The 20,682-nt window shown below is 51.5% G+C and overlaps 1 protein-coding gene across 1 annotated transcript in view; it reads left to right on the top strand.

The window, feature by feature from the left end:
* The window catches only part of ITGAE (integrin subunit alpha E), a 47,615-nt gene that overhangs the window by 10,774 nt on the left and 16,159 nt on the right, over positions 1 to 20,682 (top strand). Inside the window, exons 6-21 of the mRNA XM_065910917.1 lie at positions 17 to 151; positions 554 to 669; positions 1,262 to 1,413; positions 2,435 to 2,588; positions 3,145 to 3,295; positions 4,243 to 4,310; positions 5,273 to 5,408; positions 6,324 to 6,469; positions 6,844 to 6,984; positions 7,649 to 7,885; positions 8,888 to 9,018; positions 9,522 to 9,652; positions 11,561 to 11,724; positions 13,580 to 13,708; positions 15,951 to 16,024; positions 19,941 to 20,073. Of these exons, the coding sequence (XP_065766989.1) occupies positions 17 to 151; positions 554 to 669; positions 1,262 to 1,413; positions 2,435 to 2,588; positions 3,145 to 3,295; positions 4,243 to 4,310; positions 5,273 to 5,408; positions 6,324 to 6,469; positions 6,844 to 6,984; positions 7,649 to 7,885; positions 8,888 to 9,018; positions 9,522 to 9,652; positions 11,561 to 11,724; positions 13,580 to 13,708; positions 15,951 to 16,024; positions 19,941 to 20,073 (2,198 nt within the window). The remainder of the gene's footprint in view (positions 1 to 16; positions 152 to 553; positions 670 to 1,261; positions 1,414 to 2,434; positions 2,589 to 3,144; positions 3,296 to 4,242; positions 4,311 to 5,272; positions 5,409 to 6,323; positions 6,470 to 6,843; positions 6,985 to 7,648; positions 7,886 to 8,887; positions 9,019 to 9,521; positions 9,653 to 11,560; positions 11,725 to 13,579; positions 13,709 to 15,950; positions 16,025 to 19,940; positions 20,074 to 20,682) is intronic.

The following is a 20,682-nucleotide window of genomic DNA, read 5'->3' on the forward strand; positions in this document are numbered from 1 at the left end:
TGTGGACTTTTTAAAGAAAAATTTCTGGATCCCAACACCACTGTGGATGCTGGAGACTGCTCCAGGGACAAAAAAGGCAGCACAGAGAACACAGCCAGGAGGCGACGGGATGTGAAGTTGGAAGAGGAGGAAGAGGAGGAAGAGGCAGCTGGTGAGAAGAAGCAGATCTGGGCTGCTCTCAGAGGCTATCAGAGCTGACCCCCTAGGCTAGCGACCTCCAGGGGTGAGCTGTGCCTTTTCCAAGAGGTGGGGAGCAATGACTGGATTATGCAGGCTTGACGAGTCCCAGCTCTGTCTCCCCCCATCTTACAGATGGGGAAACTGAGGCCCAGGGAGCAGGGGTGCTGGGAGAGACTCACACAGCATCAGAGCCTGAGCAGGTTCTGGCTCTCTCTGCCTCTGAGACAAAGGCTTCACTCTTGGGAGTGGCACTTGAGTCCTCCCTGAACTGAGCCTTCAGGGCTTGATTGGGTGGGTGCCCTTCAGAGCAGGGAGAGCTGCCCTCACTCCAAACGCCACACCCACTCCTAACCTGCTCCCTGTCTTGGCCCAGGCACTGAGATCGCCATTGTCCTGGATGGCTCAGGAAGCATTGATCCCCCAGACTTCCAGAAAGCCAAAGATTTCATCTACAACATGATGACGAACTTTTACAAGAAGTGCTTTGAGGTGGGCTTCCCTTAGAGCTGGATTCACACAAGTTGTGGGTTGTCTACCACCATTGTGAACAAACTGCTTCAAAACATCCACCAAGGATCTGTTCTCCTTCTGTGGGTCGGCTATTCAGTTCGGGCTCAGCTGGGAGGTTCTTCTGCTGTTCTTACTTGGAGTTAATTCCTGCAGATGCAGACACCTGCTTGACTGGACCCTAAATTGCCTTCACTTTTCTGGGTCATGTGTCTATAACAGCCTAGCCCAACTCTTTCATGGCAAGCACTTTCCAGTCCTCTGATTGCATCACATTTGCTGATGTCCATTGGCCAAAGCAAGTCACCACAGCCTATCCTGGAGTCAATGTGGAAGAGGGGGCTACACAGGGACATAGATTCAGGGAGAAGCCCATGATTCACCAGGAGCCATTACTATCACACCTTTCTCCACCCCTACTGGCTTAGAGGTTTCCGTCTGCCTGAGCATCTCCTCCTGCCCAGAGACTAGGAGGAATGAGTGGATTCTTCCACTTCTTCCAGGGGGAGCCATCTAAAGGGTGGGGGCAGCCTTGAGCAGCTTTGCCAAAATCCTCCCCTCTTGGCCCCTGCAGTGCAGATTTGCTGTGGTGCAATATGGGGAAGTCATCCAGACCGAGCTTGACCTTCTGGACAGCCAAGACATTAGAGCCTCCTTGGACAGAGTCAAGAATATCACTCAAGTGAAGGAAGTCACCAAGACTGCCTCTGCCATGCAGCATGTCCTGTGAGTTATCTGTAGACCTACTGGCTGCCAGCCTGTGGCCCTGCCCAGAGGCTCTGAGACATCCTGCTTGGAGAAGGTGGCTGGACAGGCTATGTAGAGGACAGGGTCAGGGTTCAGGCTCTTCCTTGGCTAAAAGGGGACTGTGAGGTCTTCCAATCCAGCCTTGGCTGATGGATGACACCCCAGGACAGTCCTCCAAAAATTCTTCCAAAGACTTCTCCTGTGAGCAGCAGTGGGGCACAGCGCTTACCAGAGGAGTGAGTGGGCAGGCTCCCTGGCTTCAATCCCAGCTCCAGTTTGCACTCATGAGACTTTGGGCAAGCTGTTTGACTTCTTTGTGTTTCAACTGCCTCACATTAAAAATGAGAATCATAGGGAATTCCCTGGTGGTCCAGTGATTAGGATTCTGCACTTTCACCGCTGAGGTCCAGGTTCAATCCCTGTTCGAGGAACTAAAATCCTACAAGCTGCGAGGGGTGGCCAAATAATAATAATTGTACTTGCGTTATAGGAGTTTTGAGGATAAATGGGTTAAAATATGTTCAGTGCTAGGTTTTCCCTGCTGATTCAGTGGTTAAGACTGTGCACTTCCAATGCAGAGAGCATAGGTTCGATCCCTAGTTGGGGAACTAAGATCCCACAGGGTGCGACTAAAAAAATGTATATATATATATGGTTCTTAGCACAGTGACTGGCACATACGTGCTATGTAAATCTTAGCCGCTGTAATTAATACAGTTATTAGTTTGACATACACACAAGGAATAGACTCCAGTGCTGTCCTCTGGGGTCACCTGTCTGTTGGGAGCAGGTGAGGGGTAACAGCACCTGCGCTGTGGTCTTACCTCCGTACCTGCGCTGCTGTGTACCCAGGGACATCACCACCCCTCTTTGGGGCTCTGTTCTCCTGGGAGGGCTCCTTAATCCTCTTTGATTCTAAAACAAGCCAGTGAATAAAACCTCCCCAGGGCTCAGTCAACCTTCTGGCAAAGTTCTCTCCCTTTCCCTCTCCCCGACTTAGAGATAACATCTTCACACCAAACCGAGGCTCCAGAGCAAAGGCATCCAAGGTCATGTTGGTGCTCACTGATGGGGATATCTTCCAGGACCCCCTCAACCTCACGACTGTCATCAATTCCCCAAAGATGCGTGGTGTTGAGCGCTTTGCCATTGGGGTAAGAGCCAGAAGCTGGGGATATCTCGTGACTCTGTATAGCCTGAGGCAGTGAGGAGCCAGGGTTCCTTGAGGGGCATCAGAAAGCAGCTTACCCAAACCCCGCTCCAGTCAAAAATATCAACTTCTCTCAGCCCCTGTGTCCCATGCTCCCCACACCCCCAACCCCACTCAGGGTCTTCCCCCAGATGGCTCATTTCCCATCGGTGGTCACAGCTTACTCTCCCAGAAGGTATGGGGAGGGCACTGGATACCCTGGGAGGGAAGGTTCCTGGAGGAGCTGGTGCAGAGCCGAGTCTCGGAGGACAAAAGCAGCCACTGACCTAGTGCCCGGGGAAGGCTGAAAGGACTGCAGGCACAGGAGACAGCGTGAGTGGAGGTGGGGGGCCCTGGTGTGCTCAGGAACACACAGGTAGAGTGTGTGGGGAAGCAAGGTAACAGGAAAGAAGGAAGCAGGTGATGGGGGGCCCTGAAGGCCAGACGGAGGGGCTCAGCTCTCTCCCTGGGCCTTGAGACCGCTCACGGTGCTGGCCCACTGACCTGGGGCCTCTGTGCAGGTGGGAGAAGCATTTAATAAAAGTAAAGCGTACGATGAGCTGAAGCTGATCGCCTCGGACCCTGATGAGGATCATGCCTTCAAGGTGACCAACTACATGGCTCTGGATGGGCTGTTGAACAGACTGCAGGAGAGCATCATTCGCGTGGAAGGTGAGGCTCCAGGGCCCTGGCCACCCTGTGGCGGCCCCCTTGGCATTCAGCAGGAGGCTCAAGGCCCGCCCTCCAGCTGCATCCCCATCCTCCCTCCGTGTAGCACTCTGGCAACTCCCCTCACCTCTCTGAGCCTCAGCTGTTCCATCTCTAAAAATGCAACAGCTGACAGGGGGAAAGATGGGGGGAAGGAATAGTTAGGGAGTTTGGGATTGACAGGTACACACAGCTATATTTAAAATGGATAACCAACAAGGACCTACTTACTGTATAGCACATGGAACTCTGCTCAGTGTTATGTGGTAGCCGGGATGGGAGGAGGGTTTGGGGGAGGAGAATGGTTACATGTATATGTATGGTTGAGTTCCTTCACTGTCCACCTGGAACTATCACAAAGCTGTCAATTGGCCATACTCCAATATAAAATGAAAGTGTTAGTCGCTCAGTTGTGTCCGACTCTTTGCAACCCCATGATCTGTATAGCCTGCCAGGCTCCTCTGTCCTTGGAATTCTCCAGGCAAGAATACTGGAGTGGGTAGCCATTCCCTTCTCCAGGGGAATCTTCCTGACCCAACAATCGAACCCAGGTCTCCTGCATTGCAGGTGGATTCTTTACCATCTGAGCCACCAGGGAAGCCCCCAATATAAAATAGCAAGTTTAAAAAATCAACATAAAAAGGTAACAATAGTCCCAACCATTCTCAGTACTCCCAAATTCTGTGAAGCTCTGATGAGAAGCTCTTTCTGGTGCTGGAAGAAGGGTGGCTGGGGAATGGTTCCTGTTCCCAGGAGCTCACAGATGAGGAAACTGAGGCCCAGGAAGAGGAAGGAACAGCCCAGCCTACTTTGCCAGCAGCTATTAAAGCAGGCCCCTTGATCTCCACCCTGACTTGGCTTTTCCCTTCGCCTTGACTCACAGCGGGCTCACTGGGCTTCTTGGCTTTCAGGCACAGTTGGAGATGCCCTCCACTACCAGCTGGCGCAGGTTGGGTTCAGCGCCCAGATCCTGGATGAGGTATGTGGCTGACGGGGCGCCAGGGACTCCTAGGAACTCAGGGTCTCCCCTGCCCCCACCTGGCTTACAGGGTCCTCCTGGAGTGAGGCATCTGAAGGAGCCGTTTTAGGACAAAGGAAAACACTTCTGTGTGCTCACCCTAACCTGGACCTGTGTGGTCAAGGAGAGAGTGACCCTGTTTATAACAGGGAGTCATTCCGTCCTGTGCTCAAGGGTTAAGCGCCTCACTTAACACAGATTGGGAACCCCCAGGCCTGGGTGGGTTTGCCCACCAAGCCGGCTACTTCTTCCCACTGGAGGCCCTGTTCCCCACCGATGGGGTGGGATAGAGGCTGTGAGGACACAGTCCACGATTGTGGTGGGAGCATGGTTAGCATGTCACTCAGCACAAATGGGCCTTGGGCGCCAGGCCCAGAGGTGCAGCCTTGGGGAGATAAGCCCCATTTTGCTGAGCCATACTTGTTTAATGTGGGCTTCCCAGGTGGCTCAGTGGTAAAGAATCTGCCTCCAATGCAGGAGACACGGGTTCAGTCCCTGAGTTGGGAAGATCCCCGGAATAGAAAGTGGCAACCCACTTCAGTATTCTTGCCTGGGAAATCCCATGGACAGAGGAGCCTGGCGGGCTGCAATCCATAGCATCGCGGGAAGAGTCTGATGTGACTGAATACACATGCACGCCCTTTTTTAACACTCAACATCTGGGCCCCCGGGTAGGATTTCTGTGCCAGGGGCTGCTGGTACTGGAGGGACAGCTGCCCTGGTGTAATCCTGGGTACAAGGCCGAAACCTAGTGTTTGCCTCTCACCTTCCTCCTGCGTCTCTGGGCCGGTGGGCACTGATCTCCACCACCCCCTCCCCCAATCCCCTGCAAGGTTAGCTGTGCTGGCAGGTAGAACCGCGGCCACCTTGGCTGGCCCTGAGTCCCTCCCTCTCAGATGGCCTCCAACCCTGCTCCCCTGCAGAACCAGGTGCTGCTCGGAACCGTAGGGGCCTTTGACTGGTCCGGGGGCGCACTGCTCTATAACACACACAGCTGTAACAGCAGCTTCCTCAACCAGACAGCAGTGGACACCAAGTCTGCGCAGTATGCCTACCTGGGTGAGGGTGGGGCCCGGACGCTGCCTGGGAGGGGCGGGACCCGCAGTCTGCCTGGGAGGGGCGGGACCCGCAGGCTGCCTGAGAGGGGCGGGGCCCGGAGGCTGCCTGGGTGGGGGCGGGGCCCGGAGGCTGCCTGAGAGGGGCGGGGCCCGGAGGCTGCCTGGGTGGGGGCGGGGCCCGGAGGCTGCCTGGGTGAGGGGCGGGGCCCGGAGGCTGCCTGGGTGGGGGCAGGGCCCGGAGGCTGCCTGGGTGAGGGCGGGGCCCGGAGGCTGCCTGGGTGGGGGCGGGGCCCGGAGGCTACCTGGGAGGGGCGGGGCCCGGAGGCTGCCTGGGTGGGGGCAGGGCCCGGAGGCTGCCTGGGTGAGGGGCGGGGCCCGGAGGCTACCTGGGAGGGGCGGGGTCCGGAGATTCCCTGGGTGGGGGCGGGGCCCGGAGGCTGCTGGGGTGAGGGGCGGGGCCCGGAGGCTACCTGGGTGGAGACGGGACTTGAGTAGGGACGCCCGCTGTGGTAGGGTTCCTGGTTGTTCATACGGACCGAGGGATGGACCCTGATGCTGGTACCGAAGTGCCACGTCCTGGGTCGCTGCCTAGGGAGGCGGGGCCTCTCCATTAGTAATAGTGGTCCCTTCACCCGGTCCTCAGTCTTCATATACTGCATTTGTGATGAACGTGGGTGGTGCACGTGTGTGGAGAGCATTTTGAGTGAGGCTGTATGTGTGGTAATGTGTGTATATCACTTCTGTGTGGCGGAGCACATGGGTTAGTGGGAGCCACCACTGATGATTTTTAAGAGGATGAGATAGTGTCTCCAGTTTTGCCCCACTGCCCAAGCTACTTGGAAGGCCTGACTGGGAAGGTGGGGAAGAGTGGCCCGGTGGGAGGTCCCGATCACAATGCCACCACCCCATCCCGCAGGTTACTCAGTGGCCGTGCTGCACAAGGACAGTGGCCTCTCCTATCTGGCGGGGGCCCCACGGCACAAGCAGCAGGGGGCTGTGTTTGAGCTCCAGAATGTGGGCAGAGAGACCAACAACTTCGTGCCAGTGCTGGAGGGCGAGCAGGTACCTGTTGGAGAAGGAACCCTCTTGCCACCATTATTATAGATGGGGATCCAGAGACCCCAGAGGGAAAGGAGTGGGCTCCAGGGCACACAGCAGGTGGGGGGCCCCGTCTGAGCAGAACTCAGCCTCAGCCCCGGCTCTGTGTGCCTGAGTGCCAGCTGGTTTTCCCCATTGTGGGGGATCCAGCCGTTCACCCAGCCTCCTTTGTTATTCTGGTGAACATGCTGACCTAGTCTGACCCAAATCTGATGGTCCAGGAAGAACACGAGCAGGGGTCTAGACTTGCCGAGGGGTCTGGTGGTGGTGGTGGCAGTGGGGGTGGGGGTGGGGGGTCCCTGGCACTCCCCGTGAGCTGCAATCCCCCTGGCCTGTAGTTGGGATCCTATTTTGGCTCCGAGCTGTGCCCTGTGGATGTCGACATGGATGGCATCACAGACTTGCTGCTGGTGGCGGCCCCGTTTTACCACATTCAAGGAGAGGAGGGCAGAGTCTACATGTACCGTGTGAACAAGCAGGTTAGAGATCTCCGTCTTCACAAGGTGGCTGAGGCTGTGGCCGCTCAGCCTGGGGCTGAGGTGACAGAGGCTGGAGGTGCCCTGACCCTGCCTGGCACTGGAGGGCAGTGATGGGGAGCTCAGGGTGGATGGCAGCCTGGTGGGGTGGCTGCTCCCCTCCATCCCCTCCCCCTCTTTCTTATTTCCCCACCCCACCATCTCATGTTGATGATGATGACATTCCACATAGTTGGATAGTTGACAAAGCATGTTTTATTTGTGATCTCACTTGTTTCTCATAGTAACTGTGGGAGGTGGCTGTCACTCCCATTTTACAGATGAGGAAGCTGAGGCTCAGTGATGTTTGAGACTTTCCCCAGTTTACAGAGCCAGTGTGTGATGGAGCCAAGCCAAGAAGCCAGGCCTCCTGATCACCAGTCCAGTACCCCAATTGTGGGAGCAGAGGGGGGAAGATCTGGGTCCTGGACTGCAAGGCAGCAGGACCCCAACTTCACTAGTCACTCGCTGTGTAAACTTGGGAAGGTCTCTTGCCTTTTCTGAGCCTCAGACTCCTGGCTGGAGAGTCAGAATCAATGAGTCTTTGAGCCTGCCTCCCAGGGTGGCAGTGGGGTGGGACCTCACTGCCTCCCTGTCTTGAGGGCTGAGCTGCCTCTCTGCCTTACAGAATGGCTCCTTCTCCTTGGCACGCATGCTGAGTGGGCACCCCAGGCTAACTTATGCCCGATTTGGCTTTGCCATGGCAACAGTGGGGGATATCAGTCAGGATAAGCTCACAGATGTGGCCATTGGGGCCCCCCTGGAGGACTTTGAGGCAGACGATGGTGCAGGCTTTGGCAGTGTGTACATCTACAATGGACGTGCTACCAACCAGCTGAATGACCTCTCTCCCAACCAGCCACAGGTGACCTCTTGCCTCTACTCTGGGACTTTGATCTTCCCCAGATATGAGGGCCTGAGACCCGAGCCAACTCCTGTCCTAAGTGTCAGGCAGGTCCCAGGGGGTTGAGACAGCCCAGGGGGGACAGAAGTCACTGGGAGGTTCTCACCTCCGCATCCTTCCAGTGGGGCTAGAGGTTGTGGCAATATCTATCTTCTTTCCTGAACTATGACTGTCTCCTTCTTTGGCATTCCTGAACTTGAACCTGCCCCAGATCCTCTTTCCTCTCTCTGTCCTTTCTCTGGCTCTTGTCCCCACACTGCCCCCCATCCCACCCCATTGTATAACCCTCACCCCCCTGGACTCCATTGCCAAATTCCACACTATATCTTTTATGGGCACTGCCACCCACCTCCAGCTGCAGTTTCTTTCCAAGTTTCAGTCCTGTGTATCCAGCTGCTCCTGAGACCCTCCCCTGAATGGCCTCCCGCATCTCACTCCCAGGATGTCCCACTGAAAGCACCCTCTTCCCTGATACCTGCTGCTCCTCTGGGCCCCATCCCTCCACTGCTCACAGCAAAAAACTGGGCTAATCATAGACCCCCAGCTCAGCCTGTCAGCCTCCACGTCCTAAAGATCTCACCATCTTCCAAATCCAGCCCCTCCTGTCCATCCCCATCACCTACACCCTGACTCCTGTTTCCTCCCGATCTTCCACCCTGTGTCTACAGTGGGGTTCTGAAATGTAATTCTGTAGGCACACCCCAGCCCCACATCAGGCTTCCTGGCACCCAGTCTCCCCTTTCCCACTGCACTGACCCCTGACTGTTTCCCCACCCCCTGCTCTCCTTACCCTCTCGGTCAAGCCCCACCCCCTTCAAGCCTCTGTTCCAATGCCACTTCCCCTGGGAGAACCTTACTTTTTCTTCCAGTGCCTCAGTGTCCCTGGAGCGGGCTAATCTGTTGACTGAATAAAACGAAAGGAAACCCCTTCCCTCCCCGACACCCTGTGTTTCTCCCCCACAGAGGATCAGAGCCTCCGCAGTGGCCCCAGGACTCCAGTACTTCGGCACATCCGTGGCCGGAGGCTTAGATTTCAATGGCGATGGCCTTGCTGACATCACCGTGGGTGCGCTGGGCCGGGCGACTGTACTCCGGTAGGAGTCTTCCCTGCCTTCTGGGCAGCTTCATCCCGTTGCCCTGCCCTAAATGACCCCAAGAAGACACCAGGCACTGATGGGAGGGAGTGAATGCGCTGTTTAAGAGCATTGGCTCTGTCGAACTGGGTTTGAACCTCAGCTTGCACTTAGGTGTGTCCTTGGGCAGAATCTCTAAGTCCCAGTTTTCTTATCTATAAATGGGAATAACAATGCACCTGCTTCACAGTAGCCCCTAGTCTCTATTACCTTATCCTATTTTATTTTTAACATACCCTTTCCTGCACGGAGGATTTTCCTGTTGTTTCTTGTTTATTTGCCAGTTGTCTGTTTTCCCACCAGAGTCAGGTTTGTCTCTTTCTCTGCTATGTTCTGAGGACTCAGAAGAGCACTTGGCATATGAGAGATGATCAGTAAATATTCATTGAATGAATGAAAGAGCCAGACACCGATCAAGAAGTCCTGTGGTCACTTCTAATGTGCCCCTTTGCTGTCTTACATAGCTCAAGACCTGTGGTTTATCTGAAGGTGTCCATGAACTTCACTCCCAAGGCACTGCCCATTGACTTCAGCAGCAGTGTGAATGCATTTTTGTGTTTTGAAATCAACTCTACAACCCTAGGTGCCGAATCAGGTAACAGGCAGTCTAGCTGAACCTGTCCAGGGCTGTGGTCACTCCTTGTTGGCTTCAGTGCAGGGGGGCCGGGGGGGGGGGGACAGAGAAAGAGGGCTGGGTAGGGCTGGGGTGTTTTGAATTCCCTCTATAAGATTAGTTCCTTTGACCTGTTGTTGTTCAGTTGCTAAGTCATATCTGACTCTTTTTTGACCCCATGGGCTGCAGCACGCCAGGCTTCCCTGTCCTTGACCATCTCCTGGAGTTTGCTCAGATTCTAATCGTCTCATCCACTGCTGCCCCTTTCTTCTCCTGCCCTCAATCTTTCCTGGCATCAGGGTCTTTTCCAATGAGTCAGTCCTTCGCATCAGGTGGCCAAAGTATTGGAGCTTCAGCTTCAGCATCAGTCCTTCCAATGAATATTCAGGGTTGCTTTCCTTTAGGATTGACTGGTTTGATCTCCTTGCAGTCCAGGGGACTCTCGAGTTTTCTCCAACACCACATTTTGAAAGCATCAGTTCTTTGGTGCTCCTTTGACTTTAGGTTCAGTTTAATGGGAACCGCCCCAGAAAAGGGTGACCTGCTGTTAAGTCCACATTCTGAAGGAGTCTTTCTGACCCTCTTGGGAAGAGGGGGATTGGATCCCGTCCTCGGGTTGAAGGGTTGGGTTTCTGAAAGAAGACTTGGGAAAAGGCAGGCACCTCTCCATCTCCAGCTACTGTGCCCACGCCTGTGTGTGTGTGGTGTCTCTCCTCTTTCTCTCTGATTACATCTTCTCCCCTTCCCTCCCTCCGCCTTCTCTCTAGACCAGGGGGACTGGATAATCTGCTGGAGGCCTGGCTTCCCTTCCCATCCGCTTAGGTGGTGCTGGTTGGGAGACCTTCTGGAAGGCAGAGGGTAGGCATGACTTTCACAGTCCAGGTACTTACTGCCAACCCAAGAGGTCTCCTCCAGCACAAACCCTCAGCAACAGTCCCCAGGGCCTCGTCTCTCAGTCACCATCCCCGAGAAGTCGCTCTACTTCCTGCAGGTCAGAAAGCGCGCTCCCAGGTGGCCTGGCTTTCCCGCAGGAGTCCAGGGTCAAGTCTGATCATCAGAAAAGGGCAGCCCAGTCGTTTCCAGCTGTACCGGCTGAAAGGCTGGGGCCACGGAGCCTGAACAGCATCTGCTGGGTGGTCGTGTGACACTGGGCAGGTGTCCTTCACTCTCCGCGCCTGGCGTTTGCTTTGTTTAATATTTATTTATTTTATATATTGCTGACTGTGCTGGGTTTTCGTTGCCGTGCGACTTTTCTCTAGTTGCAGCGAGTGGGGGCGATCCTCTAGTTGTGGCGTGTGGCCTTCCCATCGTGGTGGATTCTCCTGTTGCAGAGCACAGGCTTCGGGGCACTCAGACTTGGCTTAATAGCTGTACCACAGAGGCTTAGTTGCTCCACAGCATGTGGGACCCTCCTGGACCAGGACTGAACCCCTGTCTCCTGCGCTGGCAGGCAGATTCTCTACGACTGAACCACCAGGGAAGCTGGGGCCCCCGTTTTTGTTCTCTACAGTTAGGGTGTTGGCCCAGGTAATCCACAAGGTTCTTCCAGCTCGGCTATCTTCAGCTTTTACTCTATGGTCTCTCTCTCTCCCTTCCTTGAATCTTTCCTCCTCCATATTTCCCCCCTCAATCCCAGCCTCCTCCCTAAAAGCCCTCTTCCCAAAGGGAAGGCTGACTTAGCCCTGGGGGTGTTCTGCCCCAGGTTTGGGTCTGGGGCACTGGGGACCCTAACCAGGGGACAGAAGACGTGAGAGAAGTAACTTTGAAATGAAGAAGAAACTGGGGGAAGTGCCTGTGCGGGGACACCAGTCGGAGGGGCTCACGGGTGGGCCCTCGGTCTGGAGTTTGACCTCCCTGCCTCAGTCAGAAAGATCTGATCTTCATTCCCAGGACTTGATGGGACCTCTCTCAACTTCACACTGGACGTGGATGTGATGAAGCAGAGGAAACGACTGCAGCATTCAGACAAGAGGATGGATCAGAGCTCCCTTAGGGAGTTGGGCAGGAGGCCCCGTCTCTGTGAGTCCTTCTCGCTCATCCCCACAGACGGACAGGTGAGTGGAGGAGTTTCCAAGAGTCCAGAGGGGTCTGTTTGTACTTTTTTTTTTAGGGTTGCTTTGTTTCATTGTTGTTTTTTTTTTAAATTTTATTTTATACTGGAGTATAGTTGATTAACAGGGGTATCACAGTGCTAAAGAATGCTCCTGCCAATGCAGGAGAGGCAGGAGATGTGGGTTCCATCCCTGGGTCATTGGAAAGATCCCTTGGAGAAGGAAGTGGCAACCCACTCCAGTGTTCTTGCCTGGAGAATCCCAGGGACAAAGGAGCCTGGGAGCTAGAGTCCATGGGGTTTGCAAAGAGTCAGACACGACTGAGCATGCACTCATAGTTGGTTAACAGGGTTGTTTTAGTTTCAGGTGTATAGCAAAATGATTCAGTTATACATATACATATATCTGTTCTTTTTCAAGTTCTTTTCCCATTTAGATTATTGCAGACTATTAAGCAGAGTTCCCTGTGCTGTGCTATACAGTAGGTCCTTGTTGGTTATCTATTTTATTTTATTTTGGCTGTGCCACGTGGCATGTGGGATCTTAGTTCCCTGACCAGGGATTGAACCTGTGTCCCTTGCAATGAAAGCTGGGAGTCTTAACCACTGGACTGCCAGGGAAGTTCCCAGAGGGGGTCTGTACTCTTGGGAAAAGAACTGAGATGCATGGAGTGAAGTACAGGGATCCATACACATAAATGAGGCAACTAAAACAATCATAATAGATCAAGAATCACATGATGGTATGGGAGATGGGGGTTATGGTACCAGAAAACCAAGTTAAAGCAATTTACAGAGTTGAACACTAAGTAAATCTCTGAGTTTCCTAGAAACTGAACAAAAGGGAAATCCTCTGACTACTGCCATTTTCCTTGATAATACATTGGGAATAACAGAGTTCCCTCTCCCACCTGATAACAACAGTGGGGCAGAAGGCCCTTATGTGAGACGACATTAGAAAACCTGAGTGAGGCAAAGTAGAAATAGAAAGACAAAAGTTGTTATTTACAAAAGTTTACTCCTGATAAAGGTGCCTAGAAACCTAGGAAAAATGTATTTGTCAGGACTCAGAGTCTGCCAGCACCCAAAACTGTGGGCCTCAAAGGATCATGTATTCCAACAAACTCATAAATTATGCTTCAGACCACACATCTGTTTCAACATCAGTTCTGGTTGTTAAATGGATTAAGACTTCTAGCAAGTCTGTGACTTCCTTAAAGATAAGCATAGCTACCTTTTCCAGCAAAGACTCTTGCTCACCTATTCTCAGGTGTTCAAAGCTCCCACTTGGCGAAAAGTCTCAATAAACAAAGAGAATGGCAAGTGGCATCCCAGGCCATCTCCTGGTCTTCAGGGTTCTTTTGTTTGTTTGTGCTGGCTGTGCACCACGTGTGATCTTAGTCCCCCCACCAGGGACTGAACCCATGACCCTTGCATTGGAAGCACGGCGTCTTAACCATGGGACCTCCAGGGAAGTTCTGGTCTACAGTTTTTATTTTTCTAATATGTCCTCGTGCCACTTCTAGAAAGATCTTTGTAAACATAGCTGAGACCATGACCCTTCCTCTTGTTGGCTCCCCTTTGTTCTCTAAGTCCAAGATGGAGTTTAACTCCTGCTGGCCAGAACCCCTCTGTGACTAGGGCAGGAACCATAAGAAGTTAGGCCTGAGGCCATGGCAGATCAGGGGAGGTTTTCCCAGTGCTCTTGGCAGCCTGGCCTACTTGGAAGAGGCTTAGGACTCCTAGCTTAACCCCTTTCATTCTTTAATATTGTGACCACATCAAAGTTAAAAGTATTCTCTTTGTCATCTTCTCCCCCACATCCAACTCCAACCTCGAATTCCCTGGTCATTGTGCAGCTGTGCCAGGAGGACTGCTTCTCCAACATCACTATCAAGGTCAGCTACCACCTCCAGACCTCTGAGGGCTGGATGGACCAACCCCAACCAATCCTGGACTTCTATGCTGAGCCCTCCGCCATCTTCCAGGTGACTTGGCTAGGACCAGACTCTCCCGGGTGCCACCCCTGTAAAAGTTCCTGTTCCCTTATCTTCAAAGAATATTAAAGTTGGGAGGGTCTTCAGACAATGTTTAGGACCCTCCCTGCACAGACGGATATAATAGAGCTCCTGAGATGGTGTTAATTTGCCTAGGACCTCACTGGTGGGTAATATGGGTCTCCAGATGACTCCCAAGGCTGGTTCTTTTCTGTTCACAAAAGGTGCCTGCTACCTATTTAATGAAGCATATGAATACTTGGCACGGGTCTCTGATAATGGTGTGGTAGAAGGCCTGTGTGGGGACTGGACTGGAGCTCATCTGCCCTGTACACAGAAAGTCACACTGGGGCTATTTCCCTTTGTAATTAATAAGTATATTATGAGGAGATGCTTTGAGATTACATTTGCATGTGCTTAGTCACTCAGTCGTGCCCTACGCTTTGTGACCCCATGGACTATAGCCTGCCAGGTGCCTCTGTCCGTGGGATTTTTTCAGATAAGAATACTGGAGTGGGTTGCCATGCCCTCCTCCAGGGGATCTTTCTGACCCAGGGATCAGGAAACTGCATCTCCTGTGTCTTCTGTATTGCAGGTGGATTCTTGACTTGCGGACCTATGATGTATCCTGTTTAACACCCATTCAGGATTCTTATCTTAATCAATGATTACTTTGATGCTTCGACATAGAGATTTAAAAAAAAATTTAATCTGACTGAGGAAATGGGTGAGGGGAAATTATTCGGTGTTTAGGCACATAGATGGGCTTCCCAGGTGGCACAGTGGTAAAGAATCTGCTTGCCAGTGCAAGAGATGCAAGAGATGTGGGTTCAGTTCCTCCGTGGAAAATCCCACGGACAGAGGCACCTGGCAGGCTATAGTCCATGGGGTCACGAAGCGTAGGGCACGACTGAGTGACTAAGCACATGCAAATGTAATCTCAAAGCATCTCCTCATAATATACTTATTAATTACAAAGGGAAATAGCCCCATTGTGACTTTCTGTGTACAGGGCAGATGAGCTCCAGTCCAGTCCCCACACAGGCCTTCTACCATACCATTATCAGAGACCCGTGCCAAGTATTCATATGCTTCACTAAATAGGTAGCAGGCACCTTTTGTTTGTGGGTTCAGTTCCTCCTCCCTGGAGGAGGAAATAGCATCCCACTCTGGTATTCTTGCCTGGAGAATCCCATGGACAGAGGAGCCTGGCGGGCTACAGTCCATGGGGTCACAGAGTCGGACACGATTGAGCAGCAGCAGCAGCAAGCACAGAGATATTTCCAGAGAATGAGCTCTAGCTGGGAGCTTAGGAGGTTTTAATCCTACTGAAAGAGAACAAGCTGCTTGGCTATATTAAAAGCAAAACTTAAAAAAAAATCCCTCACTTGTTGACCCAGTCAGATAGAGCCCCAAGCTCTGACTTCTGCAATCTGCATCTCCCTTCTCTGGACAGTGTAAGGTTTCTTTCTTGCTCTGGGCTCTCACTCTAGCTCCAATCATGGAAACAGCCCTTGTATAAAGCTACTGTGATGGTCGCTGGCTGCTGGGAAGATAAATGCAGTGATTCCCTAGGTAGGGAGCTGGCTGTGTCTCCTTCGTAATAAAAAATAGACCTGCTCCTTTAGAAAACGTGACTTTGCAACCTGAGCTGGAGCTTTTCAATCTTACCTGGACCTTTTGGGCCCACTGTGATTTCTGAATTTGTTTGGTGTAGGCAAGACTGCAAGGGGGAATATTTAACCTACAGAGAAGACTAGCCGTGGGGGTAGACGAGCTTACGGGACTGAACCTTGACGATATTCGGTTAGGTACCCCCCCAAATTAGTCCCCTGCTGTTCCCGCTCTACTTAAGAGGACTAAGGAGGCTCTTCTTCATATGGTTTCACCTTCAGAGTAGTGAGCTGTGAGTGTTGCTACTTAATTAGCATAATATGCAAGTGATAGCTACTCCCGCCATTTCACAAAGGTCACCCTGTTTTTGACCTTGGCCAGTGACCTGATGCATGGTACCTGTGTGGTAGGACCAGCACACCCATGCCTGACAAATCCAGGAACGGCACAGTCACACCTCTCACAGCCACATGGACACAACCTCAGCCCGTCAGCTTCACCCGCACTCCTCAGAGTCAGCGGAAGGGATACACATGTCCTAGGGAGAAGATCACGAAGCAAGGCTGCTGGGGATGGTGGGCTCCCTGGGCTGATGCTGCCCTTCTCTGTCTGCTTACAGCTGCCCTATGAGAAGAACTGCAAGAATAAGCTGTTTTGTGTCGCGGAGTTAGAGCTGGACACCACCATCTCCCAGTGAGTTGAATCCAGTCGTCATGGTTTCTGCAGTTAACTCTCCTCCTGAAGGCTTACTGGGGCCTCACCAGGATCACTCACTTCCTCCTCCTTTCCCTCGTAGCCCCCAAAGGACTTTTGCACTAATTGTATCATTGCTTCCCCAGCCACCCAATGAGGGAGGCAAGACAGATTTGTATTCTTATGTTATGAATTTGGGAAGAGTCAGTAATTGCAGGCCTGCGTGGGATCCCATGATCATTGGATGGATCCAACTGGATGGATCCATTTGGATGGATCCCAGATTTCTTTCCATAACCCAGTGTCCCTCACTCCTAGGACCCCCTCACTTAGAGATAACCTCTTCCCTGGCTCACCACTTAACCAAATTACTTAATTCATGACATACTTAGGGAGCATCCCCTCTGTGCCCAGCACTGTAGGTGCTGGGAGATACAGAAAGCCCCTTTCTCACTTCACAATTTTGCGTACGGAGAGAAGATAACATGTAAGTCAACTTTGTGTTGAAAAGATGTACTATGAAGAAAAAGAAGACAGGGAAGGTGGGAGGGAAGTGCCAGGGATGAGGTTGGGGTTGCGGTTTCAAACAGAGTGGTCCGGAAAGCGCTCATGGAGAAGGTGATGTTTGGGTTCATGGAAAGGCAGGTGGAGGAATGAACTCTGTGGGTGTCGGAAGGGATCACACCCGTCAGTGCCCTGAGCTGGGCGCTTGGAGGTGGGAGGAAGAGGCCAGGACACCAGAGTGAGTGGAGGGGGCTGCTATTCAGTGGCTAAGTCTTGTCTGACTCTTTGCAACCCCATGGACTGAAGCATGCCAGGCTTCTTTGTTCTTCACTATTTCCCAGAGGTTGCTCAAACTCATGTCCATTGGATCGATGTTGCCGTGTGAGGGGAGGAAAAATCACACGTGGCTCCATTTCCATGAGGACTTTTACTATGAGCTGGGAAGTCAGAGGAATGACATGACCATGCACTTTCAGAGGATCATTCTTTTTGTGGGGCGGGGGGAGCTGCTTCCCCCCCCCACCCCACAGCTGTCTTTGTTGCTGTGCTAGGGCTCTCTAGTTCCCCTGCACCATGTGGGATCTTAGTTCCCCGACTAGGGGTCAAACCCACGTCACCTGCATTGGAAGGTGAATTTTTAACCACTGGACCACCAGGGAAGTCCCAATAGGATCATTCTTGCTGCTACGTTGAGAACAGACTGTAGGAGCTGAGGTGGAGGCAGGGCGATAGTAGGGAGCTATTGTGATAACTCGGGTGAGAAGTGATATGACTTGGGCCAGAGTGGTAGCAATGAAGGTGGTTATATTTTGCAGTTAGAGCCCGCAGGATTGGATGACAAATTGGATGTGAGGAGTCAGAGAGGGGGGTCTAAGAAGTCTTTCAGGGTTCCAGCCCGAGCATCCAGAACTGTGCAGTCCAACACAATAGCCTCTGGTCACATGTGGTTATTTAAATTGAAATGAATTAAAATTAAAGAAGATTTTAGTTCCTTAGTTGCCCTAAGCACATCTCACGTGCTTAATACCCACATATGGCTGGTGGTTTTGAGCAGCACAGATATATAATAGGTCATTTCCATTACTTCAGAAGTTCTATTGGAACACGCTGAATTCTAGAATGATGCTGATGCCAAGAATTGAATTGGGAAAGCTTTTGGTAGAATGGTTTTGGAAGGCAAGGTGGGGAGGAGAGGTCATGAGCTTGGTAATTTTTTAAAATTGATTTTTATTGGAGTAGTTGCAATACAATGTTGTGTTAGTTTCTACTCTACAGCAAAGTGACTCAGCTATACAAATACACGTATCTCCTCTTTTTTGGATTTCCCTCCCATTTGCCTTGTAATTGTCTATCATTTCTGTTGTTATTATGACTTGTTGTTATTTAGTCGCTAAGTCGTGTCTGAATCTTTTGCAACCCCATGGACTGTAGCCCGCCAGGCTCCTCTGTCCATGGGATTTCCCAGGCATGAATATTGGAGTGGGTTGCATGAGTTTGGTTTTGGACATGTGGTGGTCTTAAAATGCCCCTTCCCCCCACACCGAGTGCTGTGTGCGGAACATGGCACTGATGGCTGGTTGGCTGAGTTGGCATCTCTGAAGAAGAGCTCTGTTCTGAGTGCTGAGAAACCTTTTCATAGACACTTGCAGGACTTGTGTTTCAGATGTGGATACCTTAGCACTGCCCGTCTCAGTCATGGAGGAGCCAAGTGAAGGCTTTTGAGTGCTTTGGAATCCAGCCTAACAAGATTTGTTTCTAACAGGGAATTCATTACAGCCCCTAAAGCCCTCCCAGTCAAGTCCTTGTGGAATAGACTGTGAAACAGCTGGCCCTACATCACCCCCTAGTGTCCACAGCTGGCAGTCTCTCCCTTTTTTCCAAAGTATTGAGCCTAATCCTCAGCATCCAAATGCCTCAATGGTTTGACTTTTTTTGTGGACGTGAATCTCCTGAAGAATCTAAGGTAAACTACAGACACTTGTCTAAAGCGCTTGCATTCAGGGAACTCTGAAACTGTCCCTGGACCTCGAGTTAAGAATCCCTGGTACATATTCCAGTGACTCTCAGATCTCTCTGCTGGGCTCTGAGACAGGGCACCCAACTGACATTTCAATGTCGCTGCCTCCCTGTCCTCTGAGAACTTCTCATCATGTCCCGGACTGAGCTCATCTGGTCAGTTTCCACCCTCTGGTCTCCCGCTGTGTTCTCTCCATCATGACTAGCCCCACTGGGTCATCTAAGCTGGAAACTCTGAAACTGAAACTCAGGACACATCCTTGATTCTCTTTTTAAAAAAAAAAGTTTTTTAGATTTTGGCCATGCTCATGGCATGTAGGATCCTAGTTCCCTGATCAGGGATCGAACCGACACTCTCTGTACTGGAAGCACTGGGCCTTAACCATTGAACTGGCAGAGGAATCCCCAACTCCTGTCTCTTTTGCGCTCTGCTTGCAAGCATGGCCTTATCACCCTCCCCATCGCCACTACTACTGCCTCATTTCAGGCCTGTGTCACCTCCCAGATGAATCCCCACACAGGCTCTGTGACTGCCCGCTATCCTCTTCTCAGCTGTGATAAAAAAACAAAAATGACTCAATAAGACACAGCTCACATTACTCCCCAGAGCTGCACATTCTATTTTAAGACCTTTCAGATGGTTAGAAAGCTTTCTTCGTATTGTTAATGTGTTTCCCTGTAGACCTCAATTACTGAGAGTGGTTGTACACTCCAGGACCCCACGATGCCTCAGCATGAAGGAAGCCCTCACCCGTCCCCACATCTTCTCTTCTCCATGCTGAACAGGCTCATGTCTTAACTCACAGCCTGTAACCTGGAAGGGCCAGGGGGATTTTGTGGTGGGAAAGCTGAGGCCAAGGCAGCGGTGGGGGGCAGCATCTGTCCCCCGCATGCTGTTTCTCTTGCGTTGAGTTTCTGGCACAAAGTCCCCCGTAAATGTACGTGGAATGGATGGACTTGTGTCTCAAAGTTCATTGCCTGGGGTAACAGTGAATTGGTGGTAGAAAGAGGATTTAGATCTGATTCTCCCAACTCCCTTTCGGGGCTGTTGGACCTCAGGCATGGGTGTGAGCCTCCCGTGCCTTCTGTTCCCTTCACTGCAGCACAGAGAGTAACCATACAAGTTCAGAGTTATCACCAGGATTAGCAGAGAGTGTGAGACATTTAACACAGTCCCCAGCACATGGCAAATACTAAATAAATGGTCATGTCACACAGCAACTGAGGTGGGTATGGAAGTCCAGGTGCTTGCTTCTGTTGTGGGGAAGAAGATCTAGGCTAAATGTATCCTTTAGGCAGTTTATCTAAGAAGTTAAGAAGGTGCTGTTGCATGGCACTGAGGTTTTCACAGATTAAATAAACTGGTAACATTTATCTCTTTGGCTGCCCTGTGCAGGCAGGAATTGGTGGTGGGTCTCACAAAAGAGCTGACCATGAACATTGGCCTGACTAACTCTGGGGAAGATTCCTACATGACAAGAGTGGCTTTGAATTTCCCCAGAAACCTGCAGTTTAAGAGGATACAGAAGGTAACTATGATAGCAGTTTTGGAACCACATGGCTCATGACTTTCCGTTCCCGCATCTCTGCTTGGTTATGGAAACCTCCTAACTGCCTCCTGCCTCATCCTCGTTCATCCAATAAATGATAATTAACTAGACAAATCCCCTTTAATCCAACAATAAGCCATGGATCCAGACATATCATTCTCTGCCTTAAACATCAATGGTGCTATTTTGCCACCCAATCAGTCCTTCTGCCTGCAGCCTTTCTTATCTAGAGTTCTGAGAGAGAAATAATCTATAATAAATTAGCTTGACTGGAAAGTAAAAGTCTGCTCTGCCTTTCATCAGCCTGGGAGCACAGACTCAAAGCCAGCTGCAAGATACCAGAAAACAGTATTTCTCCCAAGGACACCCTGCAGCTGTAAAGTATTGTAACACTGAAATATTTTGTTCTCTAAAATCATAGGCGGTCAGAAACTTTGCTGTTTGAAGTTATATCTGTAATTATGAAACCATCTTACTGTTGCCTGGAGAATCTAAACTGTTTTGACAAAGAGAAGCATTCTCATTTTCCATCTGAGACTTGAAACTTCAGATAAAATGTTTCTCTACACAGCTTTTCACATTCACCTG

Source organism: Muntiacus reevesi, chromosome 18, assembly GCF_963930625.1.
Source record: "Muntiacus reevesi chromosome 18, mMunRee1.1, whole genome shotgun sequence".
In the NCBI taxonomy this organism is placed as follows: domain Eukaryota; kingdom Metazoa; phylum Chordata; class Mammalia; order Artiodactyla; family Cervidae; genus Muntiacus; species Muntiacus reevesi.